The sequence below is a fragment of the Balaenoptera physalus genome (genome assembly GCF_965194825.1).
Source record: "Balaenoptera physalus genome assembly, chromosome: 13".
Taxonomy (NCBI): domain Eukaryota; kingdom Metazoa; phylum Chordata; class Mammalia; order Artiodactyla; family Balaenopteridae; genus Balaenoptera; species Balaenoptera physalus.
In genome coordinates this window covers 74,388,557-74,415,669 of record NC_138892.1, presented here as the reverse complement: position 1 = coordinate 74,415,669, position 27,113 = coordinate 74,388,557, and the positions used below count along the sequence as shown (strand labels likewise).

The following is a 27,113-nucleotide window of genomic DNA, read 5'->3' as shown; positions in this document are numbered from 1 at the left end:
AATGATTATTATCAAATTTTTAGTTATGATTATGATATATTGTGTAAGAAAATATCCTAATATTTCAGAGATTGATGCCAAAGTATTTAATGAAAAAATTCCATGATTTTGGATTTGCTTTAAAATGCTTCATAAATAAAAAATAGATAAATCAAGTGCTGTATTAAATCAGTGTGATAAGAATATGGGGTTCATCTTACAATTTTCTCTCTTAGATGAAGTTTTAATGGTTTTTCCATAATAAAAGATTTTTAAAAAATTGGTAGCCAACTTGCTGCTAAGTGTTTAATGAGGCTTACTTGATAATTTTTTTGTGTGTGGTCTTTATCAGCTTTTAAAAGTTCCCTATGAAGGTATTATTGCTTCCACTGCAGCTTCTTCAAGAGAATGGCATATGCCCCAGCTTATGGTCTGTTCAGGCATTCATGCACATAACTCTTGGGCTTTTTTGCCCAAGATATAAGTATTAAAAGTGAGTAACAACTCAGGTTCTCATTGCCAGAGGCTTAACGTAAAAAAAAAGGGAATTTATTTTTCACAGAAGAATAGGACAAAAAAGAGAAACAAATCAGAATAGCTTTAATATTTCTTTCCAATGTCTTATGTTTGGTACCTTGAATTCAAAAGGCTATGAAGCTGGTTGCAAATAGAAAAGTTTTATCAAGAGAAATTTTTTCCTGCATCTCTTTATTTCTGACTCCATTAAGACTTAGGCTGGTTGGTTCCTTTTTCCATTGGATATGCCTCTGATTTTCAAGGAGGAGAGCACTACTAAGTTTTATAGGCTACTGAGCGGTTAGAAAGTTAATTTAGTTTGAATTTAATAATTTAATTGAGAAGTATTACTGAATGTCTACCTCCTGTGTTCACAACAGTATAACAGTGGTTATGTATTCTTCACATTTTAAAATTAGTAATAATCCTACTTTCAAACTTAGGACATATAAAAATTTAATTTTGTCATCTAACATTACTCAACATAAAAAAAATTTTAAAAATACTTGGAGATTTCTGTCACATTAAAAAAATAACTTAGGAAATTAAAAAACTGTAAATTCTAAGCACTAGTTTTTCAGAAAAATATTTTCAGGCTAAAGATGAGGGCACGGAATCCTAGCCAAACATTTTTTGGTTACAACAATGGAATAGTCATTACTTGAGTATAATATACTTACCTATGATAAAACATGCGAGCCATGCCCATTCTTTGCTTTTCCCCTCCTGACAGGACATCTTTCCAGTCCATAACAGCATCCCATCCTTTAAAATATATATAAGTATATATTTTATAAGGCATCTTTTAACTAAAGAGAGCATATTTTACAGTTTTTATCTAGACAAGTGATTCCTAGCAAGTTTAAGTTATTAACACAAAGAACCTGATATTTCTCAGAAATGCTTGGATAAGCTAGAGAGCCTTATTTTTAAGCATTTTATTTTAGATTTGATATTTTTTACCAGTAATAATTACTTACATTGACAAAACGTCTTCTAAGAATTCCAAATACTGACACTCTGAAAATATCTTTGTTTCTGAATATCTCCAAAGAGTTGATAGACTTAATTTGGAGAGTGGTGGGAGAAAAGATCAACAGATTTGCATAGGCTTATTGCAAAGTCTACAAAGGGTATGACAGGAGCTAACTTAAATGGTTTCCATCTGCCTGGCACTTTATATGAGTTTTCTCATTATATATTTCACAACCTTATTAGGTAGCTATTATTAGTTTTATTTTATAAGTCCATAAGCTGAAATTCATGGAGAAATTGATATATCAAATTTTACACAGCTATATATTAGAGTTAGGATTTATATGCAGGTCTATTTATATGCAGGACTTTTCTGTTGGCTATTTATTCAAAAAGCAAGCCTTCTATTTTTTAAAAAAATAGGTTAGGTCAATACATACTGATATAGAAACGTACCTAGAATATTTTTTACATGGAAAACCAAATTGCAGAATTTTGTGTGTGTTTGTATACAGTTGACCCTTGAACAACACAGACTGAACTGTGAAATACTTAAACATGTATTTTTTTCAATAGTAAAACTACAGTACTATACAATTTGCAGTTGGTTTAATCCACAAATGCAGAACGGCAGATATGGAGGAACCTTGGTTAGAGACAGCCTACTATAAGTTATATGCAGATTTTTGATTGCAGATTTTTCGATTGCCTGCTAAAACTTTTGAGTTTAGTGGAACAAAGGACATGATTTATTTAAATATGTAAAATTAAAGTTTCCTTTGACTCAAATACTTTTCTCTTTTGCCTTCTCAGTTGGCAGGGGGAAAATTTTTTAAGCCCAGAACACTTCTCTACTGTATAGCAATCTGAATCTATTTTTCAAATCCTCACTTATGTTTCATAAATGCTATACAATTAAGTCATAGAGAAAATTTTCTTTCTACAATTTTCACTAGAAGCAAGAACACATATACATATATAAATTATGATTGCATTTCTGTAAATAAACACACATACACAACCTCTCTGGGAATAGAATTATGAGACTTTTACTTTCTAAGCTATACATTTTTATAATATTTGAAAATTTTATTATTTTAAAATTATTTTTATGGCTTTTCTTAATTTTGTAATAAGAAAAAAACGTTACTTAGAAACAAAACCATGCGGCCTATTAGGAAGACAGCCATATCAAGTATTTTTCTGAAGTGGGAATATCATAAAATGGAGCAGACTAGGCAAAGCCTTATTTTCAAAGAGGAAAATGACTGTCAAAACTTCACATACACACCACACACACACACACGACATTTCCAAATCCCAAAGTATTCAAGGCTTAATTTTTCCATTTGGAAAAAAATCCAGGCTCTTTGCTTTCTTTATTCTTCCTCAGCTGAATTTTCATCTTTATTAAAATTTCTAAATAAACTTGGTCAAAGGGAAAGGAAATAAGAAGTAGAGTTTCATTGTTTCTTGTGCCCTGGATTGAAAATAAGATTTTCCCTGTTTCCCAATGATACTCCCCAGTAGGGACCAGTGTTCATTCTTGGGCAAACTTCCAGGAATTTTCTATCTATTTAAAAACATAATTTTATATTAGGAAAAAAATCTCTAAATGCCATGTGGTTCAAAGTTCTTGCTTCTAGTGAAAACTGTTGAAATAAAATTTTCTCTATGACTTAACTTTATAGCATTTATGAAACATAAGTGAGGATTTGACAAATAGGTTCAGGTTGCTACACAGTGGAGAAAAATTCTGGGCTTAAAAAAATTTCCCCCCTCAACTGAGAATGCACAAGACAAAAGTATTTGGGTCAAAGGAAGCTTTAATATTATGTATTTAAATAAATCATGTCCTTTGTTCCACTAAACCCAAAAGTATTAGTAGGCAATATTTCATGATCAGAGAACATATAAATCAAAACTCTGAGTCATAATATCATCTCTGATGTTGAAATAGTGAGAATAAATTAGCTAAGAAGTGAACAGTTTTCCTGCTTCCTAAAGATGAACAAACTGCTTTAGTTCACGTCTGTTCATTAACACTTCTACTCCTTTCTATTTTGTAATCTCTTTGATGGAATAAAACATAGTTTTAAAATCCATCTTTTACTAAAGCCAAGAATATCTCTAAGCAAAGTATTAGCTAATCTTACTAGAACTTCAGCAGGCTTCTTCCAGAGTAAGTGATGTCCTTGCAAATTTAAATGCTTTCCTGCTTTGCTTTAAAACAAGTTTCATGTTTTAAGGACTAGGCAAGTAAAGTGGGTTTCCTTAGCTTTTTTTTTTTTTTTATGTGTAAGGATATAGCAAGTCTTATTAGCATCTAAGAAGCTAAGATAGCATAGAGCAGTGGCATAGCCTAATATAGAATATTGACTTTCAAGTCCCATCTGTGTTTGAATCCCTGTCCCACGACTTGCTGAGGGCCCTGGGGAAACTACTAAACTTCTGAATTTCATCTGTAAAAGGGAGTTGGTAAAACCCACATCATCAGGCAGTCACAAATATTAAACAGGATGACACTGTAAATTGCTTAATATGTTATATTCTGCAGAGTAAGTACTCAATAAACCATAACAATTACTATTACATTATTAAGGAAAATTCTGAAAAACAGTTCCAGAATTTCTTTTGACTTCTAAAAGGATAGAATATCTCATGTTTATTATAAATTTCTATTCAGATTGTTCGATTTCAAACTTACCCAAAATTAACAGGCAGCTATTATTCAGCCACAGTGTTTTAAAACTGGGGAAAAGTTCACCATATGAAACAAAAAGAAAACCTGCTTTCCATATTTATAGCACTTATGAATTATGATATTATAAACACAATAAAATAAATAGAATAATGCCTCTTTTGCCTAACTCATTTGCTTATTGTAAGGATCAATAAAATAATACATGTGAACTTTCTATATAAAATATCAAGTACCATCACACAAAGACAAAATATCATGGTATCAATATCAAGTAGTTCTATTACCTTTAGCAACTGATTCTTGCACATTTACTATGTGCCACTGTTTTAAATACTTTACATACAGTCTAACTTAATCTTCACAGAATCTTTATAAGGTAGATATTTATCCCCACTTTACAGGTGAAGATACAGAGAACAGAGCTATTTAAGATTTTTTTTTTCAACGTCTTTATTAGAGTATAATTGCTTTACAATGTGTTAGTTTCTGCTGTTTAAGAAAGTGAATCAGCTATACGTATACATATATCTCCATATCTCCTCCTTCTTGTGTCTCCCTCCCAGCCTCCCTATCCCACCCCTCTAGATGGACACAAAGCAGTGAGCTGATCTCACTGGGCTATGTGGCTACTTCTCACTAGCTATCTATTTTACATTTGGTAGTGTATATATGTCCATGCCACTCTCTAACTTCATCCCAGCTTACCCTTCCCCCTCCCCGTGTCCTCAAGTCCATTCTCTACGTCTGCATCTTTATTCCTGTCTGGCCCCTAGGTTCTTCAGAACCAATTTATATATGTGTTAGCATATGGTATTTGTTTTTCTCTTTCTGACTTAAGTCACTATGTATGACAGTTTGTAGGTCTATCTACCTCACTACAAATAACTCAATTTCGTTTCTTTTTATGGCTGAGTAATATTCCATTGTATATATGTGTCACATCTTCTTTATCCATTCATCTGTTGATGGACAATTAGGTTGCTTCCATGTCCTGGCTATCATAAATAGTGATGCTATGAACGTTGTGGTACATGACTCTTTCTGAATTATGGTTTTCTCAGGGTATATGCCCAGGAGTGGGATTGCTGGGTCATATGGTAGCTCTATTTTTAGTTTTTTAAGGAACCTACATACTGTTCTCCATAGTGGCTATATCAAGTTACATTCCCACCAACAGTGCAAGAGGTTTCCCTTTTCTCCACACCCTCTCCAGCATTTACTGTTTATAGATTTTTTGATGATGGCCATTCTGACGAGTGTGAGGTGATACCTCATTGGAGTTTTGATTTGCATTTATCTAATGATTAGTGATGTTGAGCATCTATTCATGTGTTTGTTGGCAAACTGTATGTCTTCTTTAGAGAAATGTCTATTTGGGTATTCTGCCCATTTTTGGATTGGGTTGTTTATTTTTGATATTGACTGCATGAGCTGCTTGTATATTTTGGAGATTAATCCTTTGTCAGTTGCTTCATTTGCAAATATCTTCTCCCATTCTGAGGGTTGTCTTTTCGTCATGTTTATGGTTTCCTTTGCTGTGCAAAAGCTTTTAAGTTTCATTAGGTCCCGTTTATTTATTTTTGTTTTTATTTCCATTTCTCTAGGAGGTGGGTCAAAAAAATCTTGCTGTGATTTATGTCATAGAGAGTTCTGCCTATGTTTACCTCTAAGAGTTTCATAGTGTCTGGTCTTACATTTAGGTCTTTAATCCATTTTGAGTTTATTTTTGTGTATGGTGTTAGGGAGTGTTCTAATTTCATTCTGTTATATGTAACTGTCCAGTATTCCCAGCACCACTTATTGAAGAGGCTGTCTTTTCTCCATTGGATATTCTTGCCTCCTTTATCAAAGATAAGGTGACCATATGAGTGTGGGTTTATCTCTGGGCTTTCTATCCTGTTCCATTAATCTATATTTCTATTTTTCTGCCAGCACCATACTATCTTGATTACTGTAGATTTGTAGTATAGTCTAAAATCAGGGAGCCTGAATCCCCCAGCTCCATTTTTCTTTCTCACGATTGCTTTGGCTATTTGGGGTCTTTTGTGTTTCCATAAAATTGTGAATTTTTTTGTTCTAGTTCTGTAAAAAATGCCATTGGTAATTTGATAGGGACTGCATTGAATCTGTAGATTGCTTTGGGTAGTATAGTCATTTTCACAATGTTGATTCTTCCAAACCAAGAACATGGTGTATCTCGGTAGTATAGTCATTCTCACAATGTTGATTCTTCCAAACCAAGAACATGGTGTATCTCTCCACCTGTTTGTATCATCTTTAATTTCTTTCCTCAGTGTCTTATAGTTTTTTGCATACAGGTCTTTGTCTCCTTAGGTAGGTTTATTCCTAGGTATTTTATTCTATTTGTTGCAGTGGTAAATGGGAGTGTTTCCTTAATTTCTCTTTCAGATTTTTCATCATTAGTATATAGGAATGCAAGAGATTTCTGTGCATTAATTTTGTATCCTGCTACTTTACCAAATTCATTGATAAGTCCTAGTGGTTTTCTGGTAGCATCTTTAGGATTCTCTATATATAGTATCATGTCATCTGCAAACAGTGACAGTTTTACTTCTTCTTTTCTGATTTGGATTCCTTTTATTTCTTTTTCTTCTCTGATTGCCGTGGCTAAAACTTCTAAAACTATTCTAAATAATAGTGGTGAGAGTGGGCAACCTTGTCTTGTTCCTGATCTTAGTGCAAATGGTTTCAGTTTTTCACCATTGGGAATGATGTTTGCTGTGGGTTTGTCATATATGGCCTTTATTATGTTGATGTAATTTCCCTCTATGTCTACTTTTTGGAGGGTTTTTATCATAAATGGGTGTTGAATTTTGTCAAAAGCTTTTTTTTCATCTATTGAGATGATCATATAGTTTTTCTCCTTCAATTTGTTAATATGGTGTATCACGTTGATTGATTTGCGTATATTGAAGAATCCTTGCATTCCTGCGATAACCCCCCCCTTGATCGTGGTGTGTGATCCTTTTAATGTGCTGTTGAATTCTGTTTGCTAGTATTTTGTTGAAGATTTTTGCATCTATGTTCATCAGTGATGTTGGCCTATAGTTTTCTTTTTTGTGACATCTTTGTCTGGTATCGATATCAGGGTGATGGTGGCCTCGTTGAACGAGTTTGAGAGTGTTCCTCCCTCTGCTATATTTTGGCAGAGTTTGAGGAGGATAGGTGTTAGCTCTTCTCTAACTGTTTGATAGAATTCGCCTATGAAGCCATCTGGTCCCAGCCTTTTGTTTGTTGAAAGATTTTTAATCACAGTTTCATTTTCAGTGCTTGTGATTGGTCTGTTTATATTTTCTATTTCTTCCTGGTTCAGTCTCAGAAGGTTGTGATTTCCTAAGAACTTGCCCATTTCTTCCAGGTTGTCCATTTTATTGGCATATAGTTGCTTGTAGTAATCTCTCATGATCTTTTTTATTTCTGCAGTGTCAGTTGTTACTTCTCTGTTTCATTTCCAATTCTGTTGATTTGAGTCTTATCCCTCTTTTTCTTCATGAGTCTGGCTAATGGTTTATCAATTTTCTTTATCTTCTCCAAGAACCAGCTTTTAGTTTTATTGATCTTTGCTACTGTTTCCTTCATTTCTTTTTCATTTCTTTCTGATCTGATGTGTATGATTTCTTTCCTTCTGCTAACTTTTGGGTTTATTTCTTCTTCTTTCTCTAATTGCTTTAGGTGTAAGATTAGCTTGTATATTTGAGATGTTTCTTGTTTCTTGAGGTAGGATTGTATTGCTATAAACTTCCCTCTTAGAACTGCTTTTGCTGCAACCCATAGCTTTTGGGCGGTCGTGTTTTCATTGTCATTTGTTTCTAGGTATTTTTTGATTTCCTCTTTGATTTCTTCAGTGACCTCTTGGTTATTTAGTAGTGCATTGTTTAGCCTCCATATGTTTGTATTTTTGACAGTTTTTTTCCTGTAATTGATGTCTAGTCTCATAGTGTTGTGGTCAGAAAAATATTTGCTATGATTTCAATTTTCTTAAATTTACCAAGGCTTGATTTGTGACCCAAGATATGATGTATCCTGGAGAATGTTCCATGAGCACTTGAGAAGAAAGTGTATTCTGTTGTTTTGGATGGAATGTCCTATAAATATCAATTAAGTCCATCTTGTTTAATGTGTCATTTAAAGCTTATGTTTCCTTATTTATTTTCATTTTGGATGATCTGTCCATAGGTGAAAGTGGGGTATCAAAGTCCCCTACTATTATTGTGTTACTGTCAATTTCCCCTTTTATAGCTGTTAGCATTTGCCTCATATATTGAGATACTCCTATGTTGGGTGCATTAATATTTACAGTCGTTATATTCTTCTTGGATTGATCCCTTGATCATTATGAGGTGTCCTTCTTTCTCTCTTGTCTTTATTTTAAAGTCTTTTTTGTCTGTTACGAGAATTGCTACTCCAGCTTTCTTTTGGTTTCCATTTGCATGGAATATCTCTTTCCGTCCCCTCAGTTTCAGTCTGTATGTGTCCCTAGGTCTCAAGTGGGTCTCTTGTACACAGCATATATACGGGTTTTGTTTTTGTTTCCATTCAACCAGTCTGTGTCTTTTGGTTGGAGCATTTAATCCATTTACATTTAAGGTAGTTATCGATATGTATGTTCCTGTTACCATTTTCTTAATTGTTTTGGGTTTGTTATTGTAGGTCTTTTCCTTCTCTTGTGTTTCCTGCCTAGAGAATTTCCTTTAACATTTGTTGTATAGCTGGTTTGGTGGTGCTGAATTCTCTTAGCTTTTGCTTGCCTGTAAAGCTTTTAATTCCTCCGTTGAATCTGAATGAGATCCATGCTGGGTAAAGTAATCTTGGTTGTAGGTTTTTCCCTTTCATCACTTTAAATATGTCCTGCCACTCCCTTCTGGCTTGAAGAGTTTCTGCTGAAAGATCAGCTGTTAACCTTATGGGGATTCCCTTGTATGTTATTTGTTGCTTTTCCCTTGCTGCTTTTAATATTTTTTCTTTGTATTTAATTTTTGATAGTTTGATTCGTATGTGTCTTGGCGTGTTTCTCATTGGATTTATCCTGTATGGGACTCTCTGCACTTCCTGGACTTGATTGACAATTTCCTTTCCCATATTAGGGAAGTTTTCAACTATAATCTCTTCAAATGTTTTCTGTTTCTTTTTCTCTTCTTCTTCTGGGACACATATAATTTGAATGTTGGTGCATTTAATGTTGTCCCAGAGGTCTCTGAGACTGTCCTTAATTCTTTTCGTTCTTTTGTCTTTATTCTCCTCTGCAGTAGTTATTTACACTATTTTATATTCCAAGTCACTTATCCATTCTTCTGCCTCAGTTATTCTGCTATTGATTCCTTCTAGAGAACTTTAAATTTCATTTATTGTGTTGTTTGCCATTGTTTGTTCGCTCTTTAGTTCTTCTAGGTCCTTGTTAAACGTTTCTTGTATTTTCTCCATTCTGTTTCCAAGATTTTGGATCATCTTTACTATCATTACTCTGAATTCTTTTTTAGGTAGACTCCCTTTTTCCTCTTCATTTGTTTGTTCTGGTGGGTTTTTTACCTTGCTCCTTCATCTGCTGTATATTTCTCTGTCTTCTCATTTTGCTTAACTTACTGTGTTTGTGGTCTCCTTTTCACAGGCTGCAGGTTCATAGTTCCCATTGTTTTTTGTTGTCTGCCCCCAGTGGGTAAGGTTGGTTCAGTGGGTTGTGTAGGCTTCCTGGTGGAGGGGACTAGGCCTGTGTTCTGGTGATGAGGCTGCATCTTGTCTTTCTGGTGGGCAGGACTGCGTCCAGTGGTGTGCTTTGGGGTGCCTGTGAACTTATGATTTTAGGCAGCCTCTCTGCTAATGGGTGGGGTGGTGTTTCTGTCTTGCTAGTTATTTGGCATGCAGTGTCCAGCACTGGAGCTTTCTGGTCCTTGAGTAGAGCTGGGTCTTAGCGTTTATATGGAGATTTCTGGGAGCGCTTTCACTGACTGATATTAAGTGGGGCTGGGAGGTCTCTGGTGGTCCAATGTCCTGAACTCGGCTCTCCCACCTCAGAGGCTCAGGCGTGACACCCAACCGGTGCACTGAGACCCTGTCAGCCACACGGCCAAGTACGTGGGGAGTTTCTTGCCTTTTGGGAAGTCTGAGGTCTTCTGCCAGCGTTCAGTAGGTGTTCTGTAGGAGGTGTTCCGCATGTAGATGTATTTTTGATGTATTTGTGGGGAAGAAGGTGACCTCCACGTCTTACTCCTCTGCCATCTTGAAGGTCCCCCAGCTATTTAAGACTTGATTCCAGAACTCTGACTTTGAAGCGTACATTCCTAATTACTGTACTACCCTGCTTCTTTTGATAATGTTAATGGGCTAAAAAATAATACATAAAACCCATGCAAAATTTAACCTAGAATTCTAGCTTGCTATTTCATTAGTTTTTCTAGGCTATCAAATTATATTTTTATCAAGTTATTTGAAAGTAATTTTGTTTTTTTGAAAGTAATTCTCTTTTGAGCTAATATGTATAACTGTTTTTCCTACTTTTTCAAAAGTATGTTTTATGTTGAAATACTACAGTACAGAAGTTTCTATATTTTATCTAATTCTCTATTTGTTGCTTTAGAGAAAAAAATGTATTGGTAAGACTGTGGGTCTGAAAATAAATAAGTTCTGTGATACCTACTTCTCAAATTATTACATTTAATGTAAGCTGAGAGCTTGACAGAAGAATATTTCTGTCATGAACTTTACATACATTTAGATTGACTATGGCCTCAGGGACACATGTACATTAAAATATGACCAAAAAAAAAAAACTGTTTTCAAATGCTAGCAGCAGATTTAGTAAAAAGCTTAGTGTGCTGCATGAAATATAACATAAGCAGAAAAGAGCATGTTAATAATGGAAAAGCAACAAAAGCTGTAAACGCCATCTTTACTTGCGTGCTTATGTTCCAACAACAGCATACATTCAAATTAAACCCAAGTTTATTTGTTAAAAATTAATTTAAATACATGAAAAAAACACAAATTATAGACTTTACCTCCTTCTCTTTGAACTATATGGTAGAGGTGAACATTATGTAGGATACAGTCTAGATCGTGGTCTGTATAGCCTTTATCATGCATGTCATCCACTGAATCTGGATAAATGACTTGATCCCGAAGACTTCCAAGAGACATGTACGGCCTGTAAAACACCAAGAACACAAGAATCTTAGTACAAAATCAGTTTCGTTTACTCAGTGTGACATCCTGGTGGTCTGAAAACTCCAGAGCAGACTTTAAATATCATATTTCTAGGATTATATTTATTACCTGGTGATGAGTATTTCTCAGGCATGGCAGGATAAAACGCTGTTATATTCATGTAAAAACATATAGAGACATAGCCACAAGAAAAGTTCCTACAAGAAATACTTGGATGTTTTCAGCACAGAAATACATACTTGTTCTGTTGTATTTTATAATTGTTGCTTCTGTATTTCATCTAAAACTATTTGGGTTAAACATAAAATTTGAGGTTTTGACCCAGCAATGTGAACAAACAAAACTTAAAAAATATCATTCACAGTAAGAGAAATGCACGTTAAAACTATACTGAGTTTCTTACTTAGCACATTGGTAGAAGTTTAAAAGCTTGACAACTCACTCAATTGGTAAGTCTATGGAGACACAAGGTACTTTCATACAATGTGAAAATGCAAAATGGTACAACCCTTTGGAGAGGATTCTACAAACCAATATATCATCTGGTCTTTGACCCACTTCTAGGAATTTATTTTAAAGATATACTTCCAAAAATACACCACCATCAACAAAAAAATGTGTAAAGTTATCCATTACAGCATTCTTTGTAACTGCAAAACATTGAGAACCTAAATGCGCATACAAAGGAGACTGACTGAATAAACTATAGAACCTGCACTGTGCAGCTATAAAACAGGATGTGGAAGATCTCTATGAATTGATATAGGGTGATTTACATAATATATTGTTAAGTTGAAAAGTAAAGTGCAAAGTAGATATATAGCTGGGTTTCTCAACAGTGGTATTATGGAGATATTAAATCAGATAATTCTTTGTCACTGAGGTATATCCTGTGTATTACAGGATGTTTAGCAGAACACTTGATCTCTATGCTCCAGATGCTACTAGCATCCACTGCAGCAGTGACAAAAAAAAAAAAAGTCTCCAAATATTATTTTGTCCCTTTAGAGGACAAAACCATCCCCATTTGATAGAACCACTAATATGTAGTATACCACTTCTATGTAAAGTGAAAGCAAAATAAGAAAATATACATCTGTCTGCTTATATTTACAAAAGGAAACAGTAAACCAGAAACTAATGAAATCAGTTACCTATAGGAGATGGGAGGAACAAGGCAGAATAGATAAGGGAGGGAAAGACCTCTTTAAGAATACTTTCTATATAGTTTTTACTCTTAGAATCATGTTAAAGTGTTATTATTTTTTTAAAAATTTAACCAGTAAAACGAAGGAAGAAACCCTAAAATTGAATACAAACAGAAACAAATTAACTGAAAAGTATATCAAATGAATAACATAACCACATAAAACAGGGAGGAGGGACTGATCCAAGTAACTTTCAAATTTGGTTACATAATTTCAGTTGAAAACCAAAAGAACCACAAAGAAACCTTAAAACTAATTGTTCATGTTTCTTGTTGCTATAGGTGTAGCAATTCTGAAACTATGTTGTAGGATTGACCAAGTAAGTAAACATTTTAATAACGTTACGAGGTAAGGCTCTCACTGTGGAAGAAGGAAGATACAAATATGAAATGTGGGAAGGGGAGAAAAATATACTGTAATGTTTAATTTGAATTAGAGTATCAGCATGAATTCATAATTTTTTGAACAAAAATCTATTTCCTCGTTCTGTGTACATTTGCTGCATCCTGATACTATCCTTTGAGAAGGTCACAACAGCATTTAGGAAGTATAGCGGGTTGAATTGTGGACCTCAAAGATATGTCCAAGTCCTAACCCCTATTATTTGTGAATGTGACCTTATTTAGAAAAAAAAAAAGGTGTTTGCAGATGTAATTAAGTTAAGGATCTTGAGATAAGATTATCCTGGATTAACCAGATGGGTCTTAAATCCAATAAACACCTTTAAAGAAGAGGAAAAACACAGGCAGGAAAGTCATGTGAAGACAGAGGCAGAGATTGGAGTTATGCTGTCACAAGCCAAGGAACGCCGGGCACCACTGGAAGCTGGAAGAGGTAAGAAAAAATTCTCCCCTTGAGCTTCCAGAAGGAGGGTGACCCTGCCAACACCTTGATTTTGGATTCCTGGCCTCTAGATCTGTGAGAAAATAAATTTCTGTTGTTTCAGACCAGCAAGTTTTTGGTTTCAGTAGATCTCGGAAACTAATGCAGGTAGTATTATTGCAAGAAAATGTGTAAACTGTATTGTATCATTAGAAAGCTATCAGATAAACCCAAATTGTGGGACTTTATGAATATACAACAACAACAGTCCTGCACTCATTACAAATATCAATATCATAAAAAACAAAGAAAGGCTAAGGAATTCTTTCACGTTAAAAGAAACTAGAGCAACATGGCAACTAAAATACAATGTATGATGATGGACTGAGAAAAACAAGTTATTATAAAGAATAGTATTATGACAATTGGAAAAATTTGAATGTGGAAAGTTGTTGGAGGAGGTAATCAAGAGGACTTCACTGCCAGTTGACCTGTGAGCTGGACCCAGGCAATCTGACGCTCCAACCCCCTTCCCTGACCTTGGAATGTATGCTCAACCCACAGTTCCCACAGTTGCCAACTATTTTCAAGAACACAGACTTGAGGGAGCAATGTGGTGTTGAGACCATACGGATGGTATACATGAGCGAACCCCATTAAAGCCTCTATATAAACTTTTAAGATTCTGGTGGATAGAAGTGGAGAGGCTCATCTTGAGGCTGCCCATGACAAGCCTCAAATGTAAATTCCCTTGCTTATTAAACCTGCCATCCACCAATCTGGAGTGGTCTGCCTCTTTCTTCTGTCTCTTCTTGCCCTCTGTGTACAAGGGCCGGTTTGAGAACCAACAAAAGTATGTTCAGATAATATTATATCAATGTTAATTTTCATGAATTTGATCATCATACTATGTCTATGTTAGAGACTATTCTTGCTCTTTGAAAATACTGTTCCTCATTGAGTAACATGGGTTTGAACTGCATGGGTCCACTTATACATGGGGTTTTTTTAATAGGAAATATTACAGTACTTCACAGTCTGTGGTTGGTTGAATCTGCAGATGTGGAACCATAGAAATAAAGGGCCGACTATAAATTATTCATGATTTTCAACTGTGCTGGGGTCAGTGCCTCTAACCTCTGGATTGCTCAAGGGTCAACTGTACACCCTAAAGAAGTTAGGGGTGAAGATTTATTTACAGCAACTTACTTAAAAAAAAAAGGTGTGTGTGTGTAGAGAGAGAGACAATTAAAGGTTTTAAATACAAACTGCGTTTGTAGATTAATTCTCTATCTATTTTCCCATAACATGCAAATGATTTAGTTGAAGGATAGATAGCACAAAAATTTATTTTATAACAGATTTAACTAACATTTGAAAATCAAAATATTTATATTTCAGTTATACATATATGCATTCATGTTATAAGGTTTGCAATGGAGTCTTTGCAAACATAAGGAATCTCTAGTCATATTTTTAAAATTGAGATATAATTCACATTATAAAATTCACCCTTTTAAAGTGTAAAATTCAATGATTTTCAGTATATTTACAAACTCATGTAAATATCACCAGTATCTAATTCCAGAACATTTTCTTCACCCCCAAAAGAAACTCCATACCTAAGAGCAGGCACTCCTAGTTCTTCCCTCCTCCCAAGCCCTGGCAATCACTAATCTACTTTCTGTATCTGTGGATTTGCCTATTCTGGAAATTTCACATATTTTCATATGTATGGAATCACACAATATGTGGTCTTCTTTCTGTCAGCATAATATCTTCAGGTTCACCTATGTTGTAGCATGTAGCAGTATTTCATTCCTTTTAATATCTGAATTAAATTCCATTGTATGGATACACCATATTTTGTTAATCTGGATATTTCAGTTGTTTCCACTATTTGGTTATTATGAATAGTGGGCATACACCTAGTAGTGGGGCATATGGTAACTCTGTTTAACTTTTTGAGGAACTGACCAATTGTTTTCCCAAGTGGCTGCACCATTTCTAGGCACTTTTCTTCTACCATGTTCCGTATGTCTTCTCCTGCTCTCTGATTTCTTTCCCTCTCCAGTCTAACCATATATTTTTTAAAAACAGAATTAGGACACAAAGTTATTTGTTTATTTCCATCATTTTAAGCATTTATATAATGTGGTATTATCTTAAATTAATATCTGGTAATAATAACAGTAGCATAAAACAGATACTGACCATCAGGACCAGTGAACAATTTTTTAGTCAGTATTCTGAGACTACTAAGAAGAAATACAAGGAAATATTGGGAGTCAGTACTTTAGCTAACTTACAAAGTGATGCCAGTTCCAACTTAATGTAAATCAGAAGTTTAGATATCCTTAGCATAAACCCCAAATATAATTCAATCCACAGAACAGCCATGACACAATACATAACTGAGACTGCAATAATTAAAATACATCTGAACATTCATTTCAATGGTGTTTCTACAGGATTCCATCATAAGACTTGATTAACTGGAAATATTTGATGAAATTATATTTTATATCTACATTTTGGGGAAGACAGTATAGAGTCATGGTTGTGATAATGGGCTTTGGAGAGATGGTTCTGGACTGGAATCCCAATCTCACCATTTACTAGCAATGTGACCCAAATTCTGAGCTATAGTTACGTCATTTGTAAAGTAACTCACTTTATTGCATTTGTTATGAGGATTAAATGAAGCAGTAGGTTTTCATAAAGCAATGTAGAGCACTTAGTACAGTACTACAGGTACATAGTAGGCATTCAATAAACCATTATGGAGACAAAAAAGTTCATTTCAACTTAGGTTTACGTTATCTACCTATGTGAAAGGGCAATATCTTAAAAAAGAGCATAAGTTTGTTTTCTATGACTGTGTGTCTGTTTGTGTTCTGTAAATAAGTTCATTTGGAAACAAACTTATGGTTACCAAAGGGGGAAGGGGAAAGTGAGGGATAAATTAGGAGTTTGGGATTAGCAGATACAAGCTACTATATATAAAATAGATAAACAGTAAGGTCCTACCGTACAGTACAGGGAACTATATTCAACATCTTGTAATAACCTATATGGGAAAAGAATATGCCACACACCTACAGTCAGTTTATCTTCGATGAAGGAGGCAAGAATATACAATGGGAAAAGGACAGTCTTTCAGCAAGTCGTATTGGGAAAGTTGGAGAGCCACATGTAAATAAATGAAGTTAGGACACATCCTCTCACTGTACACAAAAATAAACTCAAAATGGTTTAAAGACTTAAACATAAGACATGACACCATAAAACTCCTAAAACAGAACATAGGCAAAACATTCTCTGACATAAATTGTACCAATGTTTTCTTAGGTCAGTCTCCCAAGGCAATAAAAATTAAAACAAAAATAAACAAATGGGACCTAATCAAACTTACAAGCTTTTGCATAGCAAAGGAAACAATAAACAAAACGAAAAGACAACCAACAGAATGGCAGAAAATATTTGCAAATGATGTGACTGACAAAGGCTTAATTTCCAAAATATACAAACAGTTCATTGAACTCAAATACAAAACCAAACAAACCCTATCCAAAAATGGCCAGAAGACGTAAATAGACATTTCTCCAAAGAAGACATACAGATGGCCAATAGGCACATGAAAAGATGCTCAACGTCACTAATTATTAGAGAAATGCAAATCAAAACTACAATGGGGTACCCCCTCACACCAATCAGAATGGCCATCGTTAAAAAGTCTACAAATAACAAGTGCTGAAGAGGATGTGGAGAAAAGGGAACCCTCCTACACGGTTGGTGAGAATGTAATTTGGTGCAGCCACTGTGGAAAACAGTATGGAGGTTCCTTAAAAAACTAAAAATAGAATTACCATATGACCCAGCAATCCCACTACTGGGCACATACCCAGAGAAAACCATAATTCAAAAAGACACATGCACCCCAATATTCATTGCAGCACTGTTTACAATAGCCAGGTCATGGAAGCAACCTAAGTGTCCATCATCAGATGAATGGATAAAGAAGATGTGGTACATATATACAATGGAATATTACTCAGCCATAAAAAGGAACGAAATTGGGTCATTTGTAGAAACGTGGATGGATCTAGAGACTGTCATACAGAGTGAAGTAAATCAGAAAGAGAAAAACAAATATCATATATTAATGCATATATGTGGAATCTAGAAAAATGCTACAGATGAACTGGTTTGCAGGGCAGAAATAGAGACACAGATGTGGAGGACAAACGTATGGACACCAACAGGGGAAAGTGGAGCAGGGGGGCGTGGTGGTGGTGGTGGTGTGATGAACTGGGAGATTGAAATTGACATATATAAATTAATATGTATAAAATGGATAACTAATAAGAAACTGCTGTATAAAAAAATAAAATAAAATTCAAAAAATCAAAAAAAAAAAAAAGATACATGAACCCCTATGTTCATAGCAGCACTATTCACAATAGCCAAGACTTGGAAACACCCTAAATGTCCATTGACAGATGAATGGATAAAGATGTGGTGTATTTATTCCATGGAATACTACTCAGTCATAAAAAAATAATGAAATAATGCCATTTGCAGCAACATGGATGCAACTAGAGTTTATCATACTAAGTGAAGTAAGTCAGAAAGAGAAAGACAAATACCATATGATGTCACTTATATGTGGAATCTAAAATATGACACAAATGAACCCCTCTATGAAATGGAAACAGACTCACAGACATAGATAACAGATTGGTGGTTGCCAAGGGGGAGGGGTTTGGGGGAGGGATGGAGTGGGAGGTTGGGATTAGCAGATGTAAGCTTTTACATATAGAATGGATAAACAACAAGGTCCTACTGTATAGCACAGAGAACTATATTCAATATCTTATGAAAAACCATAATGGGAAAGAATATAAAAAGAATGTATAGATATGTATGAATGTGTGTGTGTGTGTGTGTGTGTGTATATGTATATATACATATATATATCTGAATCACTTTGCTGTACAGCAGTAATTAACACTGTAAATCAACTATAGGTCAATTAAAAAAAGAATATGAAAAAGAATATATATGTAACTGAATCACTTTGCTATACACCAGAAATTAACATAACATTGTAGCTCAACTATACTTCAATTTAAAAAAAAAAAGAAAAAAGCAGATACAAAACAATTTCTATTTAGCCAGCTAAAAGACATGTGGTTTTATTCCCATAGTAAATTTTTATTATTCTCAACATGATTAATAAATAATAAATACATAATTACCTAGATTTTAGAGAGTATATTCTGTTAAACACTTAAGTATCTCGTTTATCCAGAAATATTTCATTTAGTAACTGGAGCACCACTTAGTTCACTGTAGCAATTTATGGGACCTCAAAGGTATCAATATGCATAAGGCTGCCAAATGTTTTCTTTGTAAAAGGAATTTGAAGAAGCAAAACTTTGTAACTTCTAATTGGGAGATTGGGATTGACACATATACACTATTGATACTACGTATAAAATATACAACTAATGAGAACATACTGTATAGCACAGGGAACTCTATTTAATCCACTGTGATGACCTAAATGGGAAGGGAATCCAAAAAAGAGGGGATATGTGTATATGTATAGCTGATTCATTTTGCTGTACAGTAGAAACTAACACAACACTGTAAAGCAACTATACTCCAATAAAAATTAATTAAAAAAACTTTGTAACTTCGGGACTTCCCTGGTGGTGCAGTGGTTAAGAATCCGCCTGCCAATGAAGGGGACAGGGGTTCCAGCCCTGGTCCGGGAAGATCCCACATGCCGCGGAGCAACTAAGCCCGTGTGCCACAACTACTGAGCCTGCGCTCTAGAGCCCGCGAGTCACGACTACTGAAGCCCGCGTGACACAACTACTGAAGCCTGTGCACCTAGAGCCCGTGCTCCGCAACAAGAGAAGCCACCACACCGAGAAGCCTGTGTACCGCAACAAAGAGTAGCCCCACTTGCCACAACTAGAGAAAGCCCACACACAGCAGCGAAGACCCAACGCGGCCAAAAATAAATAAATAAGTAACTAAGTAAGTAAGTAAGTAAATAAATAAACAAATAAAATTTATTTTAAAAACTTTGTAACTTCTTTAAAAGATTCATTTAATATTATTTATGCCTTCTTTATGACTTCTGAAATCTGTCAATTCTCTTTGATGAACAGATATGAAAATTTATCTCATAAAAACTCTTAATTATAATTTTGTTTTGCAATGCTTAATTTCTTATTGTGTTTATAAGCCTAATAATATGTTGAATATGCATTCTCAAAATTTAAAAAAAGTAAAAACAGAACTTAAAAGAAGACACTCTGGGCTTCCCTGGTGGCGCAGTGGTTGAGAATCTGCCTGCCAATGCAGGGGACACGGGTTCGAGCCCTGGTCTGGGAAGATCCCACATCCCACAGAGCAACTAGGCCCATGAGCCACGATTACTGAGCCTGCGCGTCTGGAGCCTGTGCTCCGCAACAAGAGAGGCCGCGATAATGGGGGGCCTGCACACTGCGATGAAGAGTGGCCCCCACTTGCCGCAACTAGAGAAAGCCCTCGCACAGAAACGAAGACCCAACACAGCCATAAGTAAATAAATAAATAAATAAAAATTTAAAAAAAAAATGTTAAAAAAAAAAAAAGACACTCTTAGCTACTAAGTTTTAAAAAATTCAATCAGGATGAGATTTAAATTAAATGTCTACATAATTTGTTATTTGATTTACTGTTACTCAAAATGATTTAATAGAATATGAAAATTGCTATTTTGAAAATTTATGTGAAGGGAATATTGATGAAATTATACACAAATATTTCATAAAAGTATATATTCATTAAGGACCCAAAAAATATTGCTTTATTAAAGTTCCATTTTTTTCTCAATTGTTTTATGATCATGTGAAATGGTAAAAATAACACATTCTATATGTGTTTATTGAGGTACATAGCAACTAAGGATACTCTAATAATAGATTTTATTAATATAATTATTTAAAAATACTACTATAAAGTTACAACTGAATTCTCTGGAAAGGCTATATCAAGGAAATTGGGTTGATGTTGAATCTATTTGAAAGCACAAAAAAATGGAGGACCCTATATCCAATGTTTATACGATTAGTTTGCATGTGATCCTTTTTCCTGCTCATAGGCCTGGAATTTAACATTTTAAGTTAGCTCAAGTTTCTCTAGTGCTACCACAGTCATACATAATTGATAAGCACTTAAAGTACTCTTTACTAAACTTTCCTTTCTAGATATATAGGCCTATTCAGATTATCTTCTAAATAATTCAGGTAGATCAATTACCATGTCACTTGCTCTGGCCCATTACCATGTCACTTGCTCTGGCCCATTCTTTTGTTGTTTGTAGTCCAAACAACAAAAGAAATAGATTGCTTACAATTAGTAGATATCAAAAAGAAACACTATCTAGTTTAAATTTACTTTCTCTAAGTAAAATCCAGAATTACCTCTATTTGTTGTGGAAAAGATATTGGAATAAAGCTATAGGTATCATACTATAATTTAGATTATCATTATTTAAGCAATTATCAAAATTTCCTTTGTAATCTGAAATTAGTTTGAATGCATCTATATTTAAAATTGTTAATTATAATAGTAAAATTAAAGTAAAATTATTAGAGATCAAATCCACTCCCAGGGATTATGGCTTTTTACAGTTATATTACAATGTCTCAGGGTACTTCTATAATTTGTATTATACTGCCTACTTTTCTATATTAAATATCTGACAATATATGATTCTTGGCAAAATGTATTGACATTTATTAGGGTTTATACTATTCTCTATTTTTCTCTTTAATAGAGACAAAGTATGAAGAAGAAAGCATTGAGAAATGTTAGCTCTATACTTGAAGTCTGTGGAATGATCACCCAAAATGCTAAATATTTCATAGTCATCTAGAATTTAATTGTGAACAATATTGATAAAAATTTTATAGCAATACTCATGTATTTAAGGCATGAGATGTGTTAGGTTTAAGAATAAGGTACAGGAGAGTAGGGGCAAGATGGCGGAAGAGTAAGACGTGGAGATCACCTTCCTTCCCACAGATACAGTAGAAATACATCTACACATGGAACTGCTCCTACAGAACACCCACTGAACACTGGCAGAAGACGTCAGACCTCCCAAAAGGCAAGAAAATCCCCATGTACTTGGGTAGGGCAAAAGAAAAAAGAAATAACAGAGACAAAAGAATAGGGATGGAACATGCACCAATGGGAGGGAGCTGTGAAGGAGGAAAGGTTTCCACACACTAGGAAGCCACTTCATGGGCAGAGACTGCGGGTGGCAGAGGGGGGGAAGCTTCGGAGCCACAGAGGAGAGCGCAGCCACAGGGGTGCGGAGGGCAAAGCGGAGAGATTCCCGCATGGAGGATCAGTGCTGAGTAGCACTCGCCAGCCCGAGAGGCTTGTCTGCTCAGCCGCCGGGGCGGGTGGGGGCTGGGAGCTGAGGCTCGGGCTTCGGTGCTAGCCGGGAGGGAGTCCGGGAAAAGTCTGCAGCCGCCGAAGAGGCAAGAGACTTTTTCTTGCCTCTTTGTTTTGTGGCGCGCAAGGAGAGGGGATTCAGAGCGTCGCCTTAACGAACTCCAGAGACGGGCGTAAGCCGCGTCTATCAGTGAGGACCCCAGAGGCGGGCGCGAGCCACGGCTATCAGCACGGATCCCACAGCAACAGGGGCGCAGAGGGAAAAAGGGAGAGATTCCCGCACAGAGGCTTGGCGCCGAGCAGTACTCACCAGCCCGAGAGGCTTGTCTGCTCACCTGCCAGGGTGGGCGGGGGCTGGGAGCCGAGGCTCGGGCTTCGGTCAGATTGCAGGGAGAGGACTGGGGCTGGTGGCATGAACACAGCCTGAAGGGGTTAGCACACCACAGCTAGCCGGGAGGGAGCCCGAGAAAAAGTCTGCTGCCGCTGAAGAGGCAAGAGACTTTTTCTTGCCTCTTTGTTTCATGGCACGCAAGGAGAGGGGATTCAGAGCGCCACCTAAACGAACTCCAGAGATGGGCGTGAGCCGTGGCTAACAGCGTGGACCCCAGAGAGAGGCGTGAGCCGCGGTTATCAGCGTGGACCCGAGACAGGCAGGAGATGCTAAGGCTGCTGCTGCCGCCACCAAGAAGCCTGTGTGCGAGCAGAGGTCACTCCCCACACCGCCCCTCCCGGGAGCTGGTGCAGCTCGCCACTGCCAGGCTCCGGTGATCCGGGGACAACTTCCCCGGGAGAACGCACGGCGCGCCTCAGGCTGCGGCAACGTCACAATGGCCTCTGCCACCGCAGGCTCATCCCGCATCTGTACCCCTCACTGCCCCCGGCCTGAGTGAGCCAGAGCCCCCGAAACAGCTGCTCCTTTAACCCCGTTCTGTCTGGGCGGGGAACGGACGCCCTCAGGTGACCTACATGCAGAGGCGGGTCCAAATCCAAAGCTGAACCCCGGGAGCTGTATGAACAAAGAAGAGAAAGGGAAATCTCTCGCAGCAGCCTCAGAAGCAGCGGATTAAAGCTCCACAAACAACTTGATGTGCCTGCATCTGTTGAATACCCGAATAGACAACGAATCATCCCAAATTCAGGAGGTGGACTTTGGGAGCAGGATATATTAATTTTTCACCTTTTTCTTTTTTTGTGAGTGTATATGTGTATGCTTCTGTGTGAGATTTTGTCTGTATAGCTTTGCTTTCACCATTAGTCCTAGGGTTAGGTCCGTCCGTTGTTTTTGTTTGTTTGTTTGTTTGTTTTACTTAAAAACATTTTTTTTCCTAATAAATGTTTTCTTAATTTTTTTTCCTTATTTTCTATTTTTAGAAATTAAAAATAATTTTTAGTAAGTTTTTTTCATATTTTTTATTTTAAAAAATTAAAAAAATTTTTTCTTAATAAATTTTTTTCTTAATAATTTTTTTATTTTTTATTATAAAAAATTAATAAATCTTTTTTTAAAAATTAAAAACAATTTTTTTCTGAATACATTTACTCTTAATTTTTTTCTTATTTTTTATTATAATAGCTTTATTTTATTTTATTTTATCCTCTTTCTTTCTTTCTATTTTTTTCTCCCTTATATTCTGAGCTGTGTGGATGAAAGTCTCTTGGTGCTCCAGCCAGGCATCAGGGCTGTGCCTCTGAGGTGGGAGAGCCAACTTCAGGACACTGGTTCACAAGAGACCTCCCAGTTCCACGTAATACCAAACTGCGAAAATCTCACAGAGATCTCTATCTCAACATCAAGACCCAGCTTCACTCAATGACCAGCAAGCTACAGTGCTGGACACCCTATGCCAAACAACTAGCAAGACAGGAACACAGCCCCATCCATGAGCAGAGAGGCTGCCTAAAATCATAATAAGGCCACAGACACCCCAAAATACACCACCAGACGTGGACGTGCCCACCAGAAAGACAAGATCCAACCTCATCCACCAGAACACAGGCACTAGTCCCCTCCACTAGGAAGCATACACAACACACTAAACCAACCTTAGCCACTGGGGACAGATACCAAAACAATGGGAACTACGAACCGGCAGCCTGTGAAAAGGAGACCCCAAACACAGTAAGATAAGCAAAATGAGATGACAAAAAAACACACAGCAGGTGAAGGAGCAGGGTCAAAACACCCCAGACCTAACAAATGAAGAGGAAATAGGCAGTCTACCTGAAAAAGAATTCAGAATAATGATAGTAAAGATGATCCAAAATCTTGGAAATAGAATAGACAAAATGCAAGAAACATTTAACAAGGATGTAGAAGAACTAAAGAGGAACCAAGCAACGATGAAAAACACAATAAATGAAATTAAAAATACTCTAGACGGGATCAATAGCAGAATAACTGAGGCAGAAGAAAGGAAAAGTGACCTGGAAGATAAAATAGTGGAAATAACTACTGCAGAGCAGAATAAAGAAAAAAGAATGAAAAGAACTGAGGACAGTCTCAGAGACCTCTGGGACAACATTAAACACACCAACATTCGAATTATAGGGGTCCCAGAAGAAGAAGAGAAAAAGAAAGGGACTGAGAAAATATTTGAAGAGATTATAGTTGAAAACTTCCCTAATATGGGAAAGGAAATAGTTAATCAAGTCCTGGAAGCACAGAGAGTCCCATACAGGATAAATCCAAGGAGAAACACGCCAAGACACATATTACTCAAACTATCGAAAATTAAATATAAAGAAAACATATTAAAAGCAGCAAGGGAGGGCGGGACGAGAGAAGATGGCGGAAGAGTAAGATGCGGAGATCACCTTCCTTCCCACAGATACACTAGAAATACATCTACACATGGAACTGCTCCTACAGAACACCCACTGAACGCTGGCAGAAAACGTCCGACCTCCAAAAAGGCAAGAAACTCCCCCCGTACTTGGGTAGGGCAAAAGAAAAAAGAAATAACAGAGACAAAAGAATAGGGATGGCACCTGCACCAGTGGGAGGGAGCTGTGAAGGAGGAAAGATTTCCACGCACTAGGAAGCCCCTTCGCGGGCAGAGACTGTGGGTGGCAGAGAGGGGAAGCTTCGGAGCCACAGAGGAGAGCGCAGCCACAGGGGTGCGGAGGGCAAAGAGGAGAGTTTCCCGCACGGAGGAGCGGTTCCGAACAGCACTCACCAGCCCAAGAGGCTTGTCTGCTCCCCCGCCGGGGCGGGCGGGGCTGGGAGCTGAGGCTCAGCTTCGGTCGGATCACAGGGAGAGGACTGGGGTTGGCGGCGTGAACACAGCCTGAAGGGGTTAGTGCACCACAGCTAGCCGGGAGGGAGACCAGGATAAAGTCTGCAGCTGCCAAAGAGGCAAGAGACTTTTTCTTACCTCTTTGTTTCCTGGTGCGTGAGGAGAGGGGATTAAGAGCGCCGCCTAAACGAACTCCAGAGACAGGCGCGAGCCGCGGCGATCAGCGCGGATCCCACAGCAACAGGGGCGCAGAGGAAAAAAAGGAGAGACTCCCGCACAGAGGCTCGGCGCTGAGCAGCACTCAGCAGCCCGAGAGGCTTGTCTGCTCCCCCACCGGGGCGGGCGGGTCTGGGAGCTGAGGCTGGGCTTCGGTCGGATCGCAGGGAGAGGACTGGGGTTGGCAGCGTTAACACAGCCTGAAGGGGTTGGCGCACCACAGCTGGCTGGGAGGGAGACCGGGAAAAGGTCTGCAGCTGCCGAAGAGGCAAGAGACTTTTTCTTGCCTCTTTGTTTCGCTGCGCGCAAGGAGAGGGGATTCAGAGTGCCGCCTAAACGAACTCCAGAGAAGGGCGCGAGCTGTGGCGATCAGTGCGGACCCCAGAGACGGGCGTGAGACACTGGGGCTGCTGCTGACGCCTCCAAAAATCCTGTGTGCGAGCACAGGTCACTCTCCACACCGCCCCTCCCGGGAGCCTGTGCAGCCCGCCACTGCCAGGGTCCCGTGATCCGGGGACAACTTCCCCGGGAGAACACACGGTGCACCTCAGGCTGGTGCAACGTCACGCCGGCCTCGGCCGCCGCAGGCTCACCCTGCCTCCTCTGTACCCCTCCCTCCCCACGGCCTGGGTGAGCCAGAGCCCCCGAAGCAGCTGCTGCTTTAACCCCGTCCTGTCTGGGTGGGGAATAGACGCCCTCAGGCGACCTACACGCAGAGGCGGGTCCAAATCCAAAGCTGAACCCCAGGACCTGTGCGAACAGGGAAGAGAAGGGGAAATCTCTCCCAGCAGCCTCAGAAGCAGCGGATTAAAACTCCACAAACAACTTGATGTGCCTGCATCTGCTGAATAACTGAATAGACAACGAATCATCCCAAATTCAGGAGGTGGACTTTGGGAGCAGGATATATTAATCTTTCCCCTTTTCCTTTTTTTTGTGAGTTTATATGTATATGCTTCTGGGTGAGATTTTGTCTGTATAGCTTTGCTTTACAATAGCTTTATTTTACTTCACTATATTATAGCCTCTTTCTTTCTTTCTTTCTATTTTGTCTCCCTTTTACTCTGAGCTGTGTGGACGAAAGGCTCTTGGTGCTCCAGCCCGGCAGCAGGGCCGTGCCTCTGAGGTGGGAGAGCCAACTTCAGGACACTGGTCCACAAGAGACCTCCCAGCTCCACGTAATACCAAACGGCAAAAATCTCTCAGAGATCTCCATCTCAACATCAAGACCCAGCTTCACTCAACGACCAGCAAGCTACAGTGCTGGACACCCTATGCCAAACAACTAGCAAGACAGGAACACAGCCTCATCCATGAGCAGAGAGGCTGCCTAAAATCATAATAAGGCCACAGACACCCCAAAATACACCACCAGACGTGGACGTGCCCACCAGAAAGACAAGATCCAGCCTCATCCACCAGAGCTCAGGCACTTGTTCCCTCCACCAGGAAGCCTACACAACCCACTGAACCAACCTTAGCCACTGGGGACAGATACCAAAAACAATGGGAACTACAAACCTGCAGCCTGTGAAAAGGAGACCCCAAACACAGTAAGATAAGCAAAATGAGACGACAGAAAAACACACAGCAGATGAAGGAGCAGGGTCAAAACACACCAGACCTAACAAATGTAGAGTAATCAGGCAGTCTACCTGAAAAAGAATTCAAAATAATGATAGTAAACATGATCCAGAATCTTGGAAATAGGATAGACAAAATGCAAGAAACATTTCAGAAGGACGTAGAAGAACTAAAGAGGAACCAAGCAATGATGAAAAGCACAATAAATGAAATTAAAAATACTCTAGA

The 27,113-nt window shown here is 37.7% G+C and overlaps 1 protein-coding gene and 1 long non-coding RNA gene across 4 annotated transcripts in view; one reads left to right on the top strand and one right to left on the bottom strand.

Annotated features, from left to right (window-relative positions):
* The window catches only part of LOC309640502, an 875,392-nt gene that overhangs the window by 126,768 nt on the left and 721,511 nt on the right, over nt 1-27,113 (top strand). The window lies entirely within an intron of this gene.
* Nucleotides 1-27,113, bottom strand: part of ABCD2 (ATP binding cassette subfamily D member 2) — a 101,439-nt gene that overhangs the window by 25,561 nt on the left and 48,765 nt on the right. For all 3 annotated transcript variants that reach the window (XM_082419248.1, XM_082419249.1, XM_082419250.1), the window contains 2 exons: nt 11,188-11,333; nt 1,176-1,260 (listed from right to left, as the gene is read on the bottom strand). In XM_082419248.1, coding sequence (XP_082275374.1) covers nt 1,176-1,260; nt 11,188-11,333 — 231 coding nt within the window. The remainder of the gene's footprint in view (nt 1-1,175; nt 1,261-11,187; nt 11,334-27,113) is intronic.